This window comes from Mytilus edulis, chromosome 13, assembly GCF_963676685.1.
Source record: "Mytilus edulis chromosome 13, xbMytEdul2.2, whole genome shotgun sequence".
In the NCBI taxonomy this organism is placed as follows: domain Eukaryota; kingdom Metazoa; phylum Mollusca; class Bivalvia; order Mytilida; family Mytilidae; genus Mytilus; species Mytilus edulis.
In genome coordinates this window covers 16,875,258-16,889,682 of record NC_092356.1, presented here as the reverse complement: position 1 = coordinate 16,889,682, position 14,425 = coordinate 16,875,258, and the positions used below count along the sequence as shown (strand labels likewise).

General features: G+C 31.9%; 1 protein-coding gene across 1 annotated transcript in view; it reads right to left on the bottom strand.

Annotated features, from left to right (window-relative positions):
• Nucleotides 1-651: 651 nt before the first annotated feature.
• Nucleotides 652-14,425, bottom strand: part of LOC139501129 (espin-like) — a 38,447-nt gene continuing 24,673 nt past the window's right edge. Inside the window, exons 5-10 of the mRNA XM_071290111.1 lie at nucleotides 10,141-10,636; nucleotides 8,545-9,289; nucleotides 6,997-7,246; nucleotides 5,958-6,128; nucleotides 5,219-5,298; nucleotides 652-4,146 (exon numbers count right to left, since the gene is read on the bottom strand). Coding sequence (XP_071146212.1) covers nucleotides 4,128-4,146; nucleotides 5,219-5,298; nucleotides 5,958-6,128; nucleotides 6,997-7,246; nucleotides 8,545-9,289; nucleotides 10,141-10,636 — 1,761 coding nt within the window. The 3' untranslated portion in view covers nucleotides 652-4,127. The remainder of the gene's footprint in view (nucleotides 4,147-5,218; nucleotides 5,299-5,957; nucleotides 6,129-6,996; nucleotides 7,247-8,544; nucleotides 9,290-10,140; nucleotides 10,637-14,425) is intronic.

Below are 14,425 nucleotides of genomic sequence, written 5' to 3'. Positions count from 1 at the left end.
TATTACCAAAGCAATATTATTTTCGCCAACTTATGATTCTTTTTGCAAATTAACATTATAAGTAATATCATCGGTATACTATTGTTGCCTTTACTCAATGTACAGCATCGTCGTCTAATATATATTAATCCTTTTCTATAATCATAATTAAAGGTTATTTTCTTCAGGATTTTCTTATTCCAGGAATAGATTACCTTAGCAGTATTTGGCACAACCTTTTTGGAATTGTGGGTGCTCAATGCTCTTCAACTTTTTACTTGTTTGGCTTTATAACTATTTTGTTTGTTCTGAGCGTCATTGAGTCTTAGGTTGACGAAACGCGCGTCTGGCGTATTAAATTATAATGCTGGTACCTTTGAAAACTATTATAAAAACTTCAATAGAATGGTAAGTTTTGTTTACATTCGTAGATATTGCAAAATTACATTGCAAAGCGCAACAATAAAAAAAACTTGAAGAACGACGACGAACCGTCATAAATTTTTCGCCAAAATTATTCAACAACAACGATTGTTTTCGCCATACTTCGTTTTACTGGCAGTAACACAATAATGGCAACTACCTGCAGAAACCCTACTGCTATGTCGACCAAAAACAAACGAAGCAAATAAACAAGAGGTGTTTGTCTATTCATACAAAAACAACACAAGATAATTTCATTAAATATATTTCATATTTCATGTGACAAAGCATTATTACAATGTGGTATAAAATTCAAATGGATAATAATGAATTTGATTAAACTTAATAATTAAAATAGTAACTCATCTTAAAAACACAATTGTATATAGGAATAATTTTGCTTGTGTATAATGTATATTGAAAATACTGAAAATTTGTTTTGGCAAGTGACAATGCTCAGTTTTAATAATGTTGTTACTGTCTACATAATAATAATATAATAACATTGAGGGTCTTAAAGAATATAAAGTACAATTTAAACATCAAAATTCCTTCATAACGGTTGTCGAACATTTGACTTGTTTTCCAAGCATTCCATTTTGAAATTCTGGAATTGTATATCCTATTTTTATAGGCTATTTTTTAAATAATGTTTGAAATTTTGTAATTATGAAATCGTCCTCTAGTACTACCAATTAAAAACAGCATTCACTTAGTTTACTATGTACCGGGTCTTCTTAAAAAAAGTCAATGCAAACTTTTTAACGATGACAGTTTCTGTGATTTTCCTCACTTAGCTAAACATATGAAGTCCATAATTTATTGCTCTCTTTATTACCCTCATTCAAAACTTTTTATATTATAACTCTGGTCAAGTATTGACCGTTTAACCTTAATTCAAATTTAGAAATCATAATATTTCTGTAAAATAATTGTTGTGCAAGTACCTTACAAAGTTTTGCATCAGACGTACATTTTTTTTGGCACTTAAAACATAACTAATAAAACAATATTAGTATTAAATATACTATAAATAAATACAGCACAATAACAATTAATAAATATCTGGTTTTTTGACATAACGTCATTAACTGAAAATAATTCAAATAGAGGCTTACAGAAAACACTGCTGCTATTGCTTATATGTAGGATGTCAAATTACAAGGTTTTTATTATGGTTTTCCAATTTCGTATGCTAGCAATAACTTGACTAGTTATTTTGGATTGGTATATGTTGTTTTCCTAACAAGGTAATGAGCAGAGATATATCGGCTTTGGTCCTCGAATGATGAATAACATTTGCCTGATTTTTTGGTTACTGCTGTCCTGTTAAAGGTCAAAATTTCGCCTCCCAGTATTTGAAAATCCTGGATTCATCAGGGATATGTATTTTTTTACCTCAATTATCTAAGTTTGTCTTTAAAAGGTGATGTCGTAGAAATATATCGTGCTTATGCTCTACATTTGCAATTGAAACCCTATATTTTAAACAATTGCCAAGGTTGCAATGAAGTGTAAGAAAATTAATAATGGAAATATATGATTGTAAGGATTTATTATTGCGATTGGTGATAAGCAGACAAAAATCGGGAAATAATCAATGCGATTTCATGAATGTTGCATATAAATAATGTTATAAACATTTAAAAGGCAAGCTTTATCAATGCAATCACATTAAAAATTTTATCACAATAATACAAACATTGCAATAACTTTCTGACCCTAAACTTATCAATGCATATTTGTTAGTTTTCAAATTTGCTCTATAACTAGTTAGGACATTTGGCAAATTCATTTTGTAACATACTAGCATATATTACTTTTATCTACAACATTTTCATTCAAACAGGAAAATATAAGCATAAGATAGTTTAGACTCAACTATGGCATTTTTATAAAATTTATATTGAAGATAATTCAAAATATTTAATTCAATTTTATGATTAAGATTCACTTATTAATTGCCATTTATTTTTTCGTTAAAATAATATTTCAAAATGTTTTAAACAGAACTTGCTAAATGTTATGTCACTTTTCGTTCATAATTCTGATTGTCAAAGTAGACCAGACTCGTAATAATATCTTAGCCAAGCATAATAAAGAAAAAGAAAAATTTGTAAAAATAAGTTTCTGTTGATGTGATACTTTGTGAATATGAATAATATCATTTTATTTTCCGAAGATTTTTTTTACAGCATTTAGTTCACAATTACTTAAATGAACAACTTACTTTAAACTGAAGATAAATTACTATGATATTACTTACAAGAGCAGACACAAGTGAATATGTATGAAAATGACCCATAATTGTTAATTCATATATAAATGTGTGTCTCTTTATTGCAATTGTCGTTTATCTGCTGAACTTAGACATCTCAATGTAATTGCAGTTAATGTCCACATGGTATAAGAAAGAACAGAGATAAATGTACTTTTCTGTAATTTTAATCTTGTCATTTCAATGCTACTTTTCTAGGTATGAGTTCATTTCCAATATATTTCATCAAAATATTTCTTGAAATGTACACAGGAAGAATGTAAAGAATGTTGTGCTGAATGTTCTAAGAATTTTATCTCTAACAAACAGTATAAGGTCTAGAAAAAATCAAACAAGGACTTTCATCGCAAGAACGTAAACTTGATCCTTTATAAAAAATGGTACATGTATTAAGACACAATATTGTTAAAATTAAAGTCATATGAGTGGTGAAAAATAATGTTTATCCAATCCTTGAACCAATGCCTGTATATATCATAAATTAGAACTCTGTGCACGATTTTGTCATTTTTTACGCAAATATATCGTATAATCGTCAAATTTTTTTTCTCTCTGTCTGTTATGATTTAACAAATATGGCTGCTCATTAAATGCCGTGTTTTAAAGTCGAAGTTTACCGATTGTCACCTTATAGTAAACAAATAACAAAAAGCATGAGTAATGAGCAAGCACGTGTTTAACATGTACAATGAATCAGATAATTGTTTCTTTTAATGACAGATCCATGCGTATAGCGATCACCGGATTTTTACGAGGAGGGTTACGTTCAGGTCACTATGCATACGGAAAATATGTCGGCGAATTGCTTGCTTCCAAGCAAGCAATAAAAAATAAAAAAAACTTCCTCTAAATGTGGACAAATTAAAGAATTTTCCTCAGAAAAAAGTATATGTACATAAGTTGTATAATGAAAACTATCCATTTAGTTATAAAAAAAAGCATATGCATGATTTTTTTTTTAATTTGAGGTTTCTTATGACTTTAAGATAAAATGTATTTGTGAATTATGCCGCAAACCTGATAAAAATACCTGTACTGACCGGACACATTCTTAGGATTGCTAAAATGAATACATACGTGGAAATGTAACATAGACATGATGGTTCATCCGTGCTATTCTAATAAAATGAATGTCGGAGGTTTGGACTTTCATCCATCATCGCTCTCCTCACACTTTCTTTTTACAACCATTAAATAAATACCCACGATCTTTGACCCACATCCAAAACAAAATTTCGGTTCCTTCCCTCCAACATTTATATAAATAGAACGGCCCTCAATTCATACATTAGATGATATTGTTACTATACATAGATTATTTGAAGATAATTTCAATGATGTGTAGCTCTATAATCGCCAATAACCTGTATTGTGTTTGAAAAAAACAATGTTTGATCAATTTGTTCTTTCAAAAAAATATCATCTTTACATAAATCTTCAGTGACCTTTACTTGTTTCCAGATTGTCTGTAAAATAAAAATAAAAACAAGATGTTTATCAAAAACTTTCAGATTTTTTTCAATTTCAACATCTTGCTTATATCTTGGTTTCTAATCGATTAAGGAGAATTCAACATCGGTAAACTACTGTAGACTTTATTTATAGCTTTTTTTTATATTAGAAAGACATGTTTTACTGTCGGTTGATGGCTGTTGCATACAAAGTAGAAGAGGTTTACGCTGTCCACGCACCAAGTGTCGTTTTCTATGGTGTTCTTTCTTCTAGTATGTAAATTCTAAATGATCCTAAATGGATTTACAAGTTTTGAACATAGGTAAACTACAGTTTACTCATATTTTCATATGACAAATGATAGCTGGCTGTATTCAGGAGCTATTTTTCATTTCGCTCTATATTCAAGTTCAATTTTCAATTTGCTCTTCCAGTACTTTCTCGTTATCTCTCGAATACTTCATGATGATAAAAGTATGAAATTTGATAAAGTCTTTCACTCATATGAATTCCAGATGATTATATTTATATAGTTTCACCAAATCGAAATCATATATATTATATCATGTATATCTTCAACTTGCTTCTTTGACATTTGTTTGTAATATTATGTTGATCAAACAAACAATGTTTCTTTATTTTAAATTGTTTTTATTTCGTCAGACCAGGGATCTCATATATTACAAGTGTTTTACAAACATGTCTTAGGTGAAAGCAATATGGTAACATATAGTTGTTTAGAATCTTATCCATTGGTTTTTGTCTGATTTTGTGTCATTTGCTGGTTATGACCCTTGTAACGCGTAGGTACGCGAATCACTCTTATTTTCACTTACATACAGAACTCAACAGATAAGTGTTTTTTTAAAATTTGAATGGAGTGTAAAAGCATTGACTTAAGCAAATAAAACATTCATGTTTTATTTAGAATGACGTCCATTATCACTAAACTATATTTGTTTAGGGACCAGCTGAAGGATGCCTCCTTCTGATGTTGTGTGTTCTATAGTCGGGTTGTTGTCTCTTTGACACATTCCTCAATTCCATTCTCAATTTTATGTAACGTTACTGTATTGTATAACTTACTTTGCTTGGGCTTCTTTCCGTTCAATCATCTGACGTTTCCATGCTGGCATATTTGCGAAACGTGCCTCATATTCTTCTTCCTGTAAATATTACAGAATTAAGTTGTAGTGGTTTGCTTGATTCTTATTAAAAAATCATAACAAAAAAGGAACAAAAGATAATGTGCCACTTCCTTAAAACAGCACATACAGTTCTTGCTTGAAGGCACAAAGAAATTTTTTTTCGGTATTTTTTCACCTGTATTAATGAATTATAATCATTCATGGGATACTCCAGTCATTATCAACAAACGTGGCATCTAGAAACGAGAAGTTTTACAAATATTTTCCCTAGATAACCAATAAACAGACATAACTCTTTTTAGGGCTTAAACTAAAATCGACACTTCTTATAAACCGCAAGGACTTGGGGCAGGTGTCCAAAATGTCAATAAAAACAAGTAACATTTCATCCGTCCTAATGAAAAACAACTGGGCAAGAGATTCATCGCTATAAGTTGGGACATATTTATTGGTCTGAGATATACGAGTCGTTTCATTTGACCAAGGGAAACTCGAGTTAAGTATTTGTTTAGGATATAATGGAAAAAGGCCATGGAATTATATGATTTAATGCACTATTTTTCGGAGGCATTAAAAATCGGTTTTAACATTTCGTCCTTAATCGTTTGCAAAAACAAGTCAAATTGCAATAATATCACAGTTTGATAAAATGTATCGAAACCAAAACTATTGCCTACCTTTTTCTTTTCTTCTGATTCTTGTAACGCTTTCTCTGCCAACTGTCTGGCTAAGAGTTGCTTCTTCCATTCAGGATATGCTGCTCCAACAGGGTCTACATCCGGGACTTTTTCCATAAAATTCTTTGGATCAAATTCTCCCATTAATACTGGGGTTTTAGGTTTTGACTCCTGTGAAATGATTGAAAGTCGCATATCGATTTTTATATTGTAAACTTCGATTCAAAATATGATATATTTTTTTTGGTTGTCAAATGAGCTCAGCGTACAAGTTCAAAAGTCGTCATCCTTTGATGACAAGTGAAAGTTAATAATGTCAATATGATGAGAAACTGATTATCATTTAATATGAGGCAGGTGGAAGCGAAGACTATCGAGGAATGTTTGTTTTACTTTTATCATCATACCTTTCAGTAATCATAAATATATACAAATTCGCACGAAATCGTTTTCTGATCAGATAAAATCTCATTATGATGTTTCATGAAAACTCCCGAAAAAGAACGAAAAATTTTGGTGAAAAATATCAAAATCTTAAATTTGAAGTTGAGACAGGAGTGTTTTAGAACATAAAAATGCCAAAAACGGGAAAAATGTAATAGATTTAAATTCAAAGAAAATGTTTGTGGAGAGAAGAAAATACATGACACCCACAAAAGATGAATGGCTTGTCATATTATATGAGGGGTTGAATCGGATGTAAAGAAAAGAGAAAAATGGACAAAAAGTGTAGATTAAAGGGCAAAACAATTTAATGAAAAGAGAATAATATGGTTCTACAATATAAAGACTAGAGAATAATTGGCAAAATAAATAACGAATAAAGAAAGATGGTATAAACAAATTAAAGAATAGAGAAAAAATGGTATACAAAATTTTGAAAAATAGAGAATAATGTCGAGCAAAACAAATTAAGAATTAAAAAAAAATGGTATAAAAATGTATGGAATGAGGAAATGAGGTAGGGCCCCACCAGACCTTCATTGATAACTGTTTTTCACTCTATGAATAGTATGTGATTCCTTATACAATATAATACCTTTTGATTGCCATTATTCACACTAACTAGAGGACTACTAGTATTGTTCGGTGTCACTTTTACCGGACTTGGATCACCAAACGAAAAGACCATTTTGACTTGCTTCCCTTCTCCTGGTTTCTTGGTTACTCTTAAATCTGACAAGTCTTTTTTCTTCAATTCGTCCACTATACTTCTACCGATGACAGGACTCATGCTGCCCATTGACGATAAATTTCCAGTCGAAGATGATGATGTTAACAGCTGTGGCCTACAAAACGTGCAAGGAGTTTAGACACATAAATGGAAAAAATAGATACGAAGAGGGCAGTACAAAACTGTTAAAGAAAAAAAAAGACTGACATCATAGAAAAAATGAAAAAAATAAACAATTAAATAAAAGTCATGAAAACATTATTGTAATACAAAACGTTTGAGCAAAGAGAACACCTGCAAAAACAGGAGGTACATTTCAGAAGAGTAGGTTGTTCGACTTGTGGCGTCTGTAGTGTTGATTCAAGTCGATGAAAATCCAGCGATGTTTCCTAACGCGAAAAGGACGAAATTGACGGTTGCGACTGATTTTATGACGGTACACAGATATGTCATTACATTCATTCAAGTCACGATGACGTCTGTTAATTTATAAGTATAATTTCAAGGTCAAAATATAGGTCTGTACAAAAATTCTTTTATTTTTATTGAATCTATTTACGCATTCAAACTTTTCTTTTCTATTCTATAGCTGACTGTACGGTATGTTTTTTTTGGTTTATTGTAAAAGGCCGTATGGTAACTTAAGTATAATTGCTTACATCCGAATTTAAACTCTCGTGTATAGGTGTCCAATTGACAATCATATCACATTCGCTTATCTTATATTGGTTCATTATATTGTATACAGAGTACAAAATTCGTGAGTGTTATAGTACTAACAAGAATGTGTCCTCAGTACACGAATGCCCCACTCGCACTATCATTTTCTATGTTCAGTGGACCGTGAAATTGGGGTAAAATCTCTAATTTGGCATTAAAATTAGAAAGATCATATCATAGGGAACATGTGTACCAAGTTTGAAGTCGATTGGACTTCTACTTCATCAAAAACTACCTCGACCAAAAACTTTAACCTGAAGTGGGACAGACGGACGAACGAACGAACGGACGAACGAACGAACGAACGGACGCACAGACCAGAAAACATAATGCCCCTCTACTATCGTAGGTGGGGCATAAAAATACTCACGAATATAATGCATGCCTACCCAAGGTAAAACTACAACAAAGTATAGCTTGCATGACTTATTTCTTAAGTATGAATGACTAACCAAAGTTAAGTGCAAAAATTTAAACATTGCATGGTTTTGTAATTCTCAATTTTTAAGCCAAATAAATCATTTTTTTGTGATATTTTACGAAAAGCTTGCTGATACACATTTCAATCGATGATATTATAACTTATTTTCCTAGAACAAATGCATATAATGTTTAACTTATTATTTGAAGATTGCATAATTTTGGTCCCTAACAGACGTATATATTTATACTCAATGATATTTCAATATTTACCTTGGTGATTTTTTAACTTCGCCATTCGTCATTGACATTGGTCGATTATTTTCTGCATGATCCGCGTTTCCATTTGTTCGAATTTGTGCGACTTCAGAATCACCATTTTGATCATGTGTATCGTTTTCATTCAAGTTTGTTTCTGAATTGCTTACATGCAATTGTTTAAGCTCTGATAACCAATCAGATTTAGGAGCCGTTATTGATTCTGTCATGTTTCTAGTTCCTTTTGGTTTCAAATTTGAAGCGGAAGTTGGTACTTTTTGTGGTATTCCGCGAAATGGAGGTGTTGGAATCAGCGAAGAAGAGTCTTTGCGTTGAAAATTGTCCCTAAGTGTTTGCACAGTTCTTTTTTCTTCAATATTTGTTGAAACAGAGTTTGGTTGACTGCTATGGTCTCCGGTTGCTTTTGTTAAAATGGACGCACGGGGTGATGATACACGATGCGGCGAGCTAGTAGGAGTTCCTTGTGTAGATGCGCTTGGCGAATTTATAAAATGATGATTACTTGAAAAATGAACAGAACTGTCAGTCGTCTGCCGTTTTTTGCTTACGTCATCATATCTTGAAGCAGACGACAATGTTGATGTTTCGGAAGATAAATCGCTTTCCTGTCCTGCAGAATAATGATCTTCTACAATAGATTTATCCGTACCATAGACAACTTGTGTCGTAATATCAGTTTCGGGAAATGTTGTGTTGCTGTTATCTAATAAAACTGGACTGCCGTTTTCAGATTCTTTCTCTGCAAAGTATTAAGGGGAGAAAATCTAAACCAACGTGATTTCATGAACAGACATTTCCTTCTATCGGAAAAATACATTTGTATAACTTAAATAACAACTTTCAAAGTTATTATTTTCTATGGGCGAACCATTTAACTTTAAGGGGTTGGGGTTTATGGTTTTTTGTCTGAGGCAGAATAAAAAAAATTCGCGAAGAATCTCATGAACACTTCACTGACGGTGTGGCGAAAATCTGGATTCAGAATAATTTCTTTGTCATCTGCTTGACCACAATATCTTGTTTTTATGATAAAACCAATACATTATGTTCTCGAATATTTTTTCTATACTCTATGAATCCCACATGAACCTTCTTTTCTTACTGTCATATGTGACTGCATATTGCACCATACAATTACATAAATTTAAACTTTAAAAACATTATAATTATATTTCGTACTCCGCCCCTTTATTATTTGATTTACCAAATGTATAGTAGTGTAGTTAGCTCAACAACAGTGATGTCTTCCGTTTTCACACAACATTGCACCATACCTGGCAATATAACTTTTTTAAGTACCTAAATTCACTTACAGAACCTTTCGATGTTATACCTCGTTTCCAGATACACACTATTAATTGTTAAACAGTATATACATCTTATTTTATTTTGCTCTATTATGAAAACTATCCATAAAAAACAAGTCACATCATTCATCGAATTTTCCTCTGTGTTTATGGCGTACTCAGCCAATCACAAAGTTTTGGTAAACACTTTTGAAAATATTACCCAGAATACATTAGATATATATTGAAATGGAAAATTGTCTCAATTGTTTCATCAGTATGAGATCTCTGACACCTCGTTTACCTGATATTGTATAATCTGGAGGTAAGTCTGGTGGTTCGTAGTTATCTGGGTTTATCTGGTGCGATTTGTAATTATCTGCTGGTGTTGAGCGGGTTGTAACACTTTCGGTGCTTGACAACGAATCGTCGTCCTCTGGATAGTCTCGTTCTGGAATGTGAACAGGAGGTTCCTGGTGGACGTCGTGCGAGTTAGTATTAAGATTATCACTTGCTTCAGACGTCACGTATCTGTCGGTTGAGTTCAGGGAGTCATGCGTTGTAGAAGAAGTGTTGTTAGTGAAAGAATCGTGATCTGATTGACTGAAGTTACTCTGAGAGGAACGGTTGTAAGTAGGATAATGATTAAAGTGGTTAGAGAAGCTATTAGATGCCTGGATTATAGAAGGTTTCTGGCGATCTGATTGGTTAGTTTGGTTGCTAGTATTCAGTTGATTTATACCGTTACTCTTTGTTATGTTGTCCGAGTTTTCTTTTTCTAAGAAGTCAGAAGATGGAAACTGAAGATAGAAAAGTAAAAGATGAGTTAAAAGCGAATCTGAAAACAATTGTGACAGGAACAATAAATATTCATGAGTAGAAAAATAAGAACTAGTACTGCGGATTCATTATTATTTGTTGGATACCTATTATCTTGGATTTCGTTGTTACAGGCGAACCCCGAAATAACAAATTTTCTATAGGCAAAATCACGAAATTAAATATCCACGTTTATATAAGTTTTCTTTGATCCACGAAAATAAGGACCCAACGAAAATAAATGAATCCACAGTATTCAATTTGTCTTTAAAATTGGATAGATATAAGTTTATAAATACTAGAATTATTCAAAATATATATATTAAATGAACAAGGCAAAATTTGGTCATTCTCTTTCGATAAGTTTACAAGCTGTTACCCAATGGCCTTTAATACTATATTTAATGGTATAAGATGTATCCATTATTGAAGGCCATGTATCGAATTGACCAACAATTAAAGAATAGAAAATAATTGAGTGATAAAATAAAAAGAATAGAGAATAGTAGACAAAATAAGTTAAGAATATGGAAGAATGGTTATCAATTGAAGATTACATAAATTAAGCCATTAGTTTTTTCGTTTGAATTGTTTTACATTTGTTATTTCAGGGCCTTTTAAAGCTGACTATGCGTTATGGGCTTTGCACAGTGTTGAAGGCCTTGCGGTGACATAAAGTTGTTAATTTCTATGTCAGTTTGCCTCTTGTTGAGTTTTGTCTCATTGGCAATCATGCCACATCTTCTTTTTTATATTAAAAGTAGACAAACCAATCCAGACCCTCTGTTTAAAGAAAATTTGCATGTGCAATCATATCACATTACCATGTGTGTAAATACAATAAGGTCTAAACTTAACAGTACAGCAACATTGAAGACAAGACTTAGTGTGTTTCGCGTTTATTTTTAAACTTTCTTTCTTAAAACATAATTGGAAAGAAATGGTATGCTGTATCAAATTATCACAAAAAAGCACAACACATGCACAAGAAAAAAACAAAGGCAAAATAAAGATGCAAAATTATTAAAAACTGAGTTGAATATTTTTCAATTTAGCCCCATTTATTGAAAGTAAAAATATCCTTTATGAGTCAGATGTTTTGCAACCTAGGTATACGTGTTCCTAGACGAAGAAAGCAATCAAAGCGCTGTTACTTTGCTATTTATTTATCTTTTGTTTTTTTGCTGCGCATGTACTGATTTTGTGTCATGGATGGATACCCAATATCCTTTGATTTTCTATTAGTATACGTGCATACATATAATAAACTTGTAAAAACTGCATACATGTATAAAGTATATAATAAAGACCAACAATAAACATAGATCTGTTTCCTGCCTCCATACATACCCCAACATATTTTATCGACATGTTTCAATTGGTTTAGCAAGTGTTAACGACTACACATCATTAGCTCTAGAACTTCCCCCTATACATATAGTAACCCCGCCGCACCTTTGTGCCTGTCCCAAGTCAGGAGCCTCTGGCCTTTGATAGTCTTGTGTGGTTTTAATTTTATATATTTCGGAGTTTAGTATGACGTCCATTATTACTGAACTAGAATATATTTTTGTTTAGGGGCTAGCTGAAGCACGCCTCCGGTTTCGGGATTTTCTCGCTCCATTGAATACCCATTGTTGACCTACGGCTGCCATCTGCTCTTTGGTTGGGTTGTTGTCTCTTTTCCATTCCATTCTCAATTTTATATACAGAATACTATTCCTAATCTATAATAATTATTTTGCTCACCAATCTACTGTCTGTGTTCTACCAAGCAGACAAGAAACATATTTATATTTGTTGGCCTTATACTTATTGATTTGTATCAAAACCTTTATATGGCCTGATATTTATTGATTACTGTTGATTCATTCATATTCGTTGAACACCAATTTTCGTGGGAACAGGGAAACCACGAATTTAAAATTCAACGAAGTACACATTTTCTTTAGACGTGAATGCAGAAACCACGAAATTAAATATCCACAAACATGTTAGTTTTTTTCAATCCACGAAATTGATCCACGAAATTGATAACCACGAAAAAAAAATGAATCCACAGTAGTACCCAAACCCTTTTCAGCCAGGAGGTAATTATATAGTATATATCTGTTGGTCTAATATGCATGGTTATGTATACCAATACCCTCTACTCTAGCTATACTTGATGCAGCATGACATATATACAAATAAAGAACATCCCATTACTAAAAATTAGGTTACGGCGACTATACAAGACAAGATATTATATAAATTGCTAAGCGTATATCATTAACTGCTATAAAATAGATTGTTGTCTAAGATATAATCCGTCCAATACTGACAGTCTCTCTATATAGCGATCTTATATTGTTTTTCAATTTTTATTGAGAGATTAAAACTAAGTTCGCATTTAGTATATTGTAATGTCTCATTGTTACATAGCATGTTATCCTCTAAATCTTATGTTTGGTTTTTATTTTTATCATCAAGTTGTTATTTCTATTATGATACAACACGTAAATACACACTTGGTCATAAGTTAAGTCTTTACTATATTCGAGTCTTTGTACAACACTGCTGCCTCCGAGGGTACCGAACTTGGCTGTTTTCTTATAATATAATTGTATCAATTATATTATTATATAATTGTTTTCTTATTGTTAAATTTAAGACTACATAGTTCATGTACATATATAAGTGGACATGATCAGCTTTTTTCATGTTTTTTCTTCAAAATCTTCAGAAACAGTGTTAAAACGTATTTGGTTGTAATAATTTCCAATATTACCTTTACGTTAGTTATTTTGCATATTTTGAGAGAACCAAAGTTTTAAACAAGGTTTTAAAAAAATCCAAAAAAAATCGGGGTAAATACTATCATACTTTGCAAGATTATGACTGGTAGTTTTAAAATGTCTGCAGACGCAACGTAAAATCTTATTAGTTAACATTGGCAACGTGTTTTGAGAGTTATGAAACCAATCAAACTCTATACACGAGGCAAGTACAACAAAAATGTCAAAGTATCTAATTTTTCATGATGAAGTGGTCCTTAACTTATGACCGATTGTATATAATTTATGAAAAGTACTAGTATAAAGTACTAATATATAATTTCTTAAGCATGGATATATATTATTACATGTTGAAGAGTTTTTATCTGACATTGAAAAAGCGACCTGATATTCTAGGTTGACTTTGAGATATGACCTTTTCTTACACAACAATAGAGACTGTTCTATACGGAAGTTTAATTTATTCGTGTGTCTTACAAGGAGAGTGTTAAAATACCATTGCCACAGATCTATATATAGATCAATACATTTGTATATGGAAATAAATACGTCAAAGCTATCAGATACGAATTGAGGGGTTTGGCAGTGGACATGCCCCCCCCCCCCCACCCCCCCACCCCGAACTAAAAATGTGGTTAAAGTATAGAAGTTTTTAATGTAAGTATAGGAGTTTTTAATGTTTCAATCTTTTATGTTGCCTAGTTTGAACACCCCTCTCCCTTTTTAAAACCCTCGATCCACATTTGGCAATATGGGACAAAAAGTAAAATCTGAAAATACTTAACTTACTAGAGGAATTGTACCTAAACTGGGGACATCAAAACAAATTTGACAAAGGAGGTTGTAAAGCGCCGAATCTCGTTATGACATCACATATCAACCTTCAATAGTAAACAGAAGCGGGTCCTTTCATTTCTAAAAGGGGGTTCCAACCATGGAGAAGGGTCCATATATATATGATGTCCCCGTTCAAATGCATTGATCGTCAAAAAA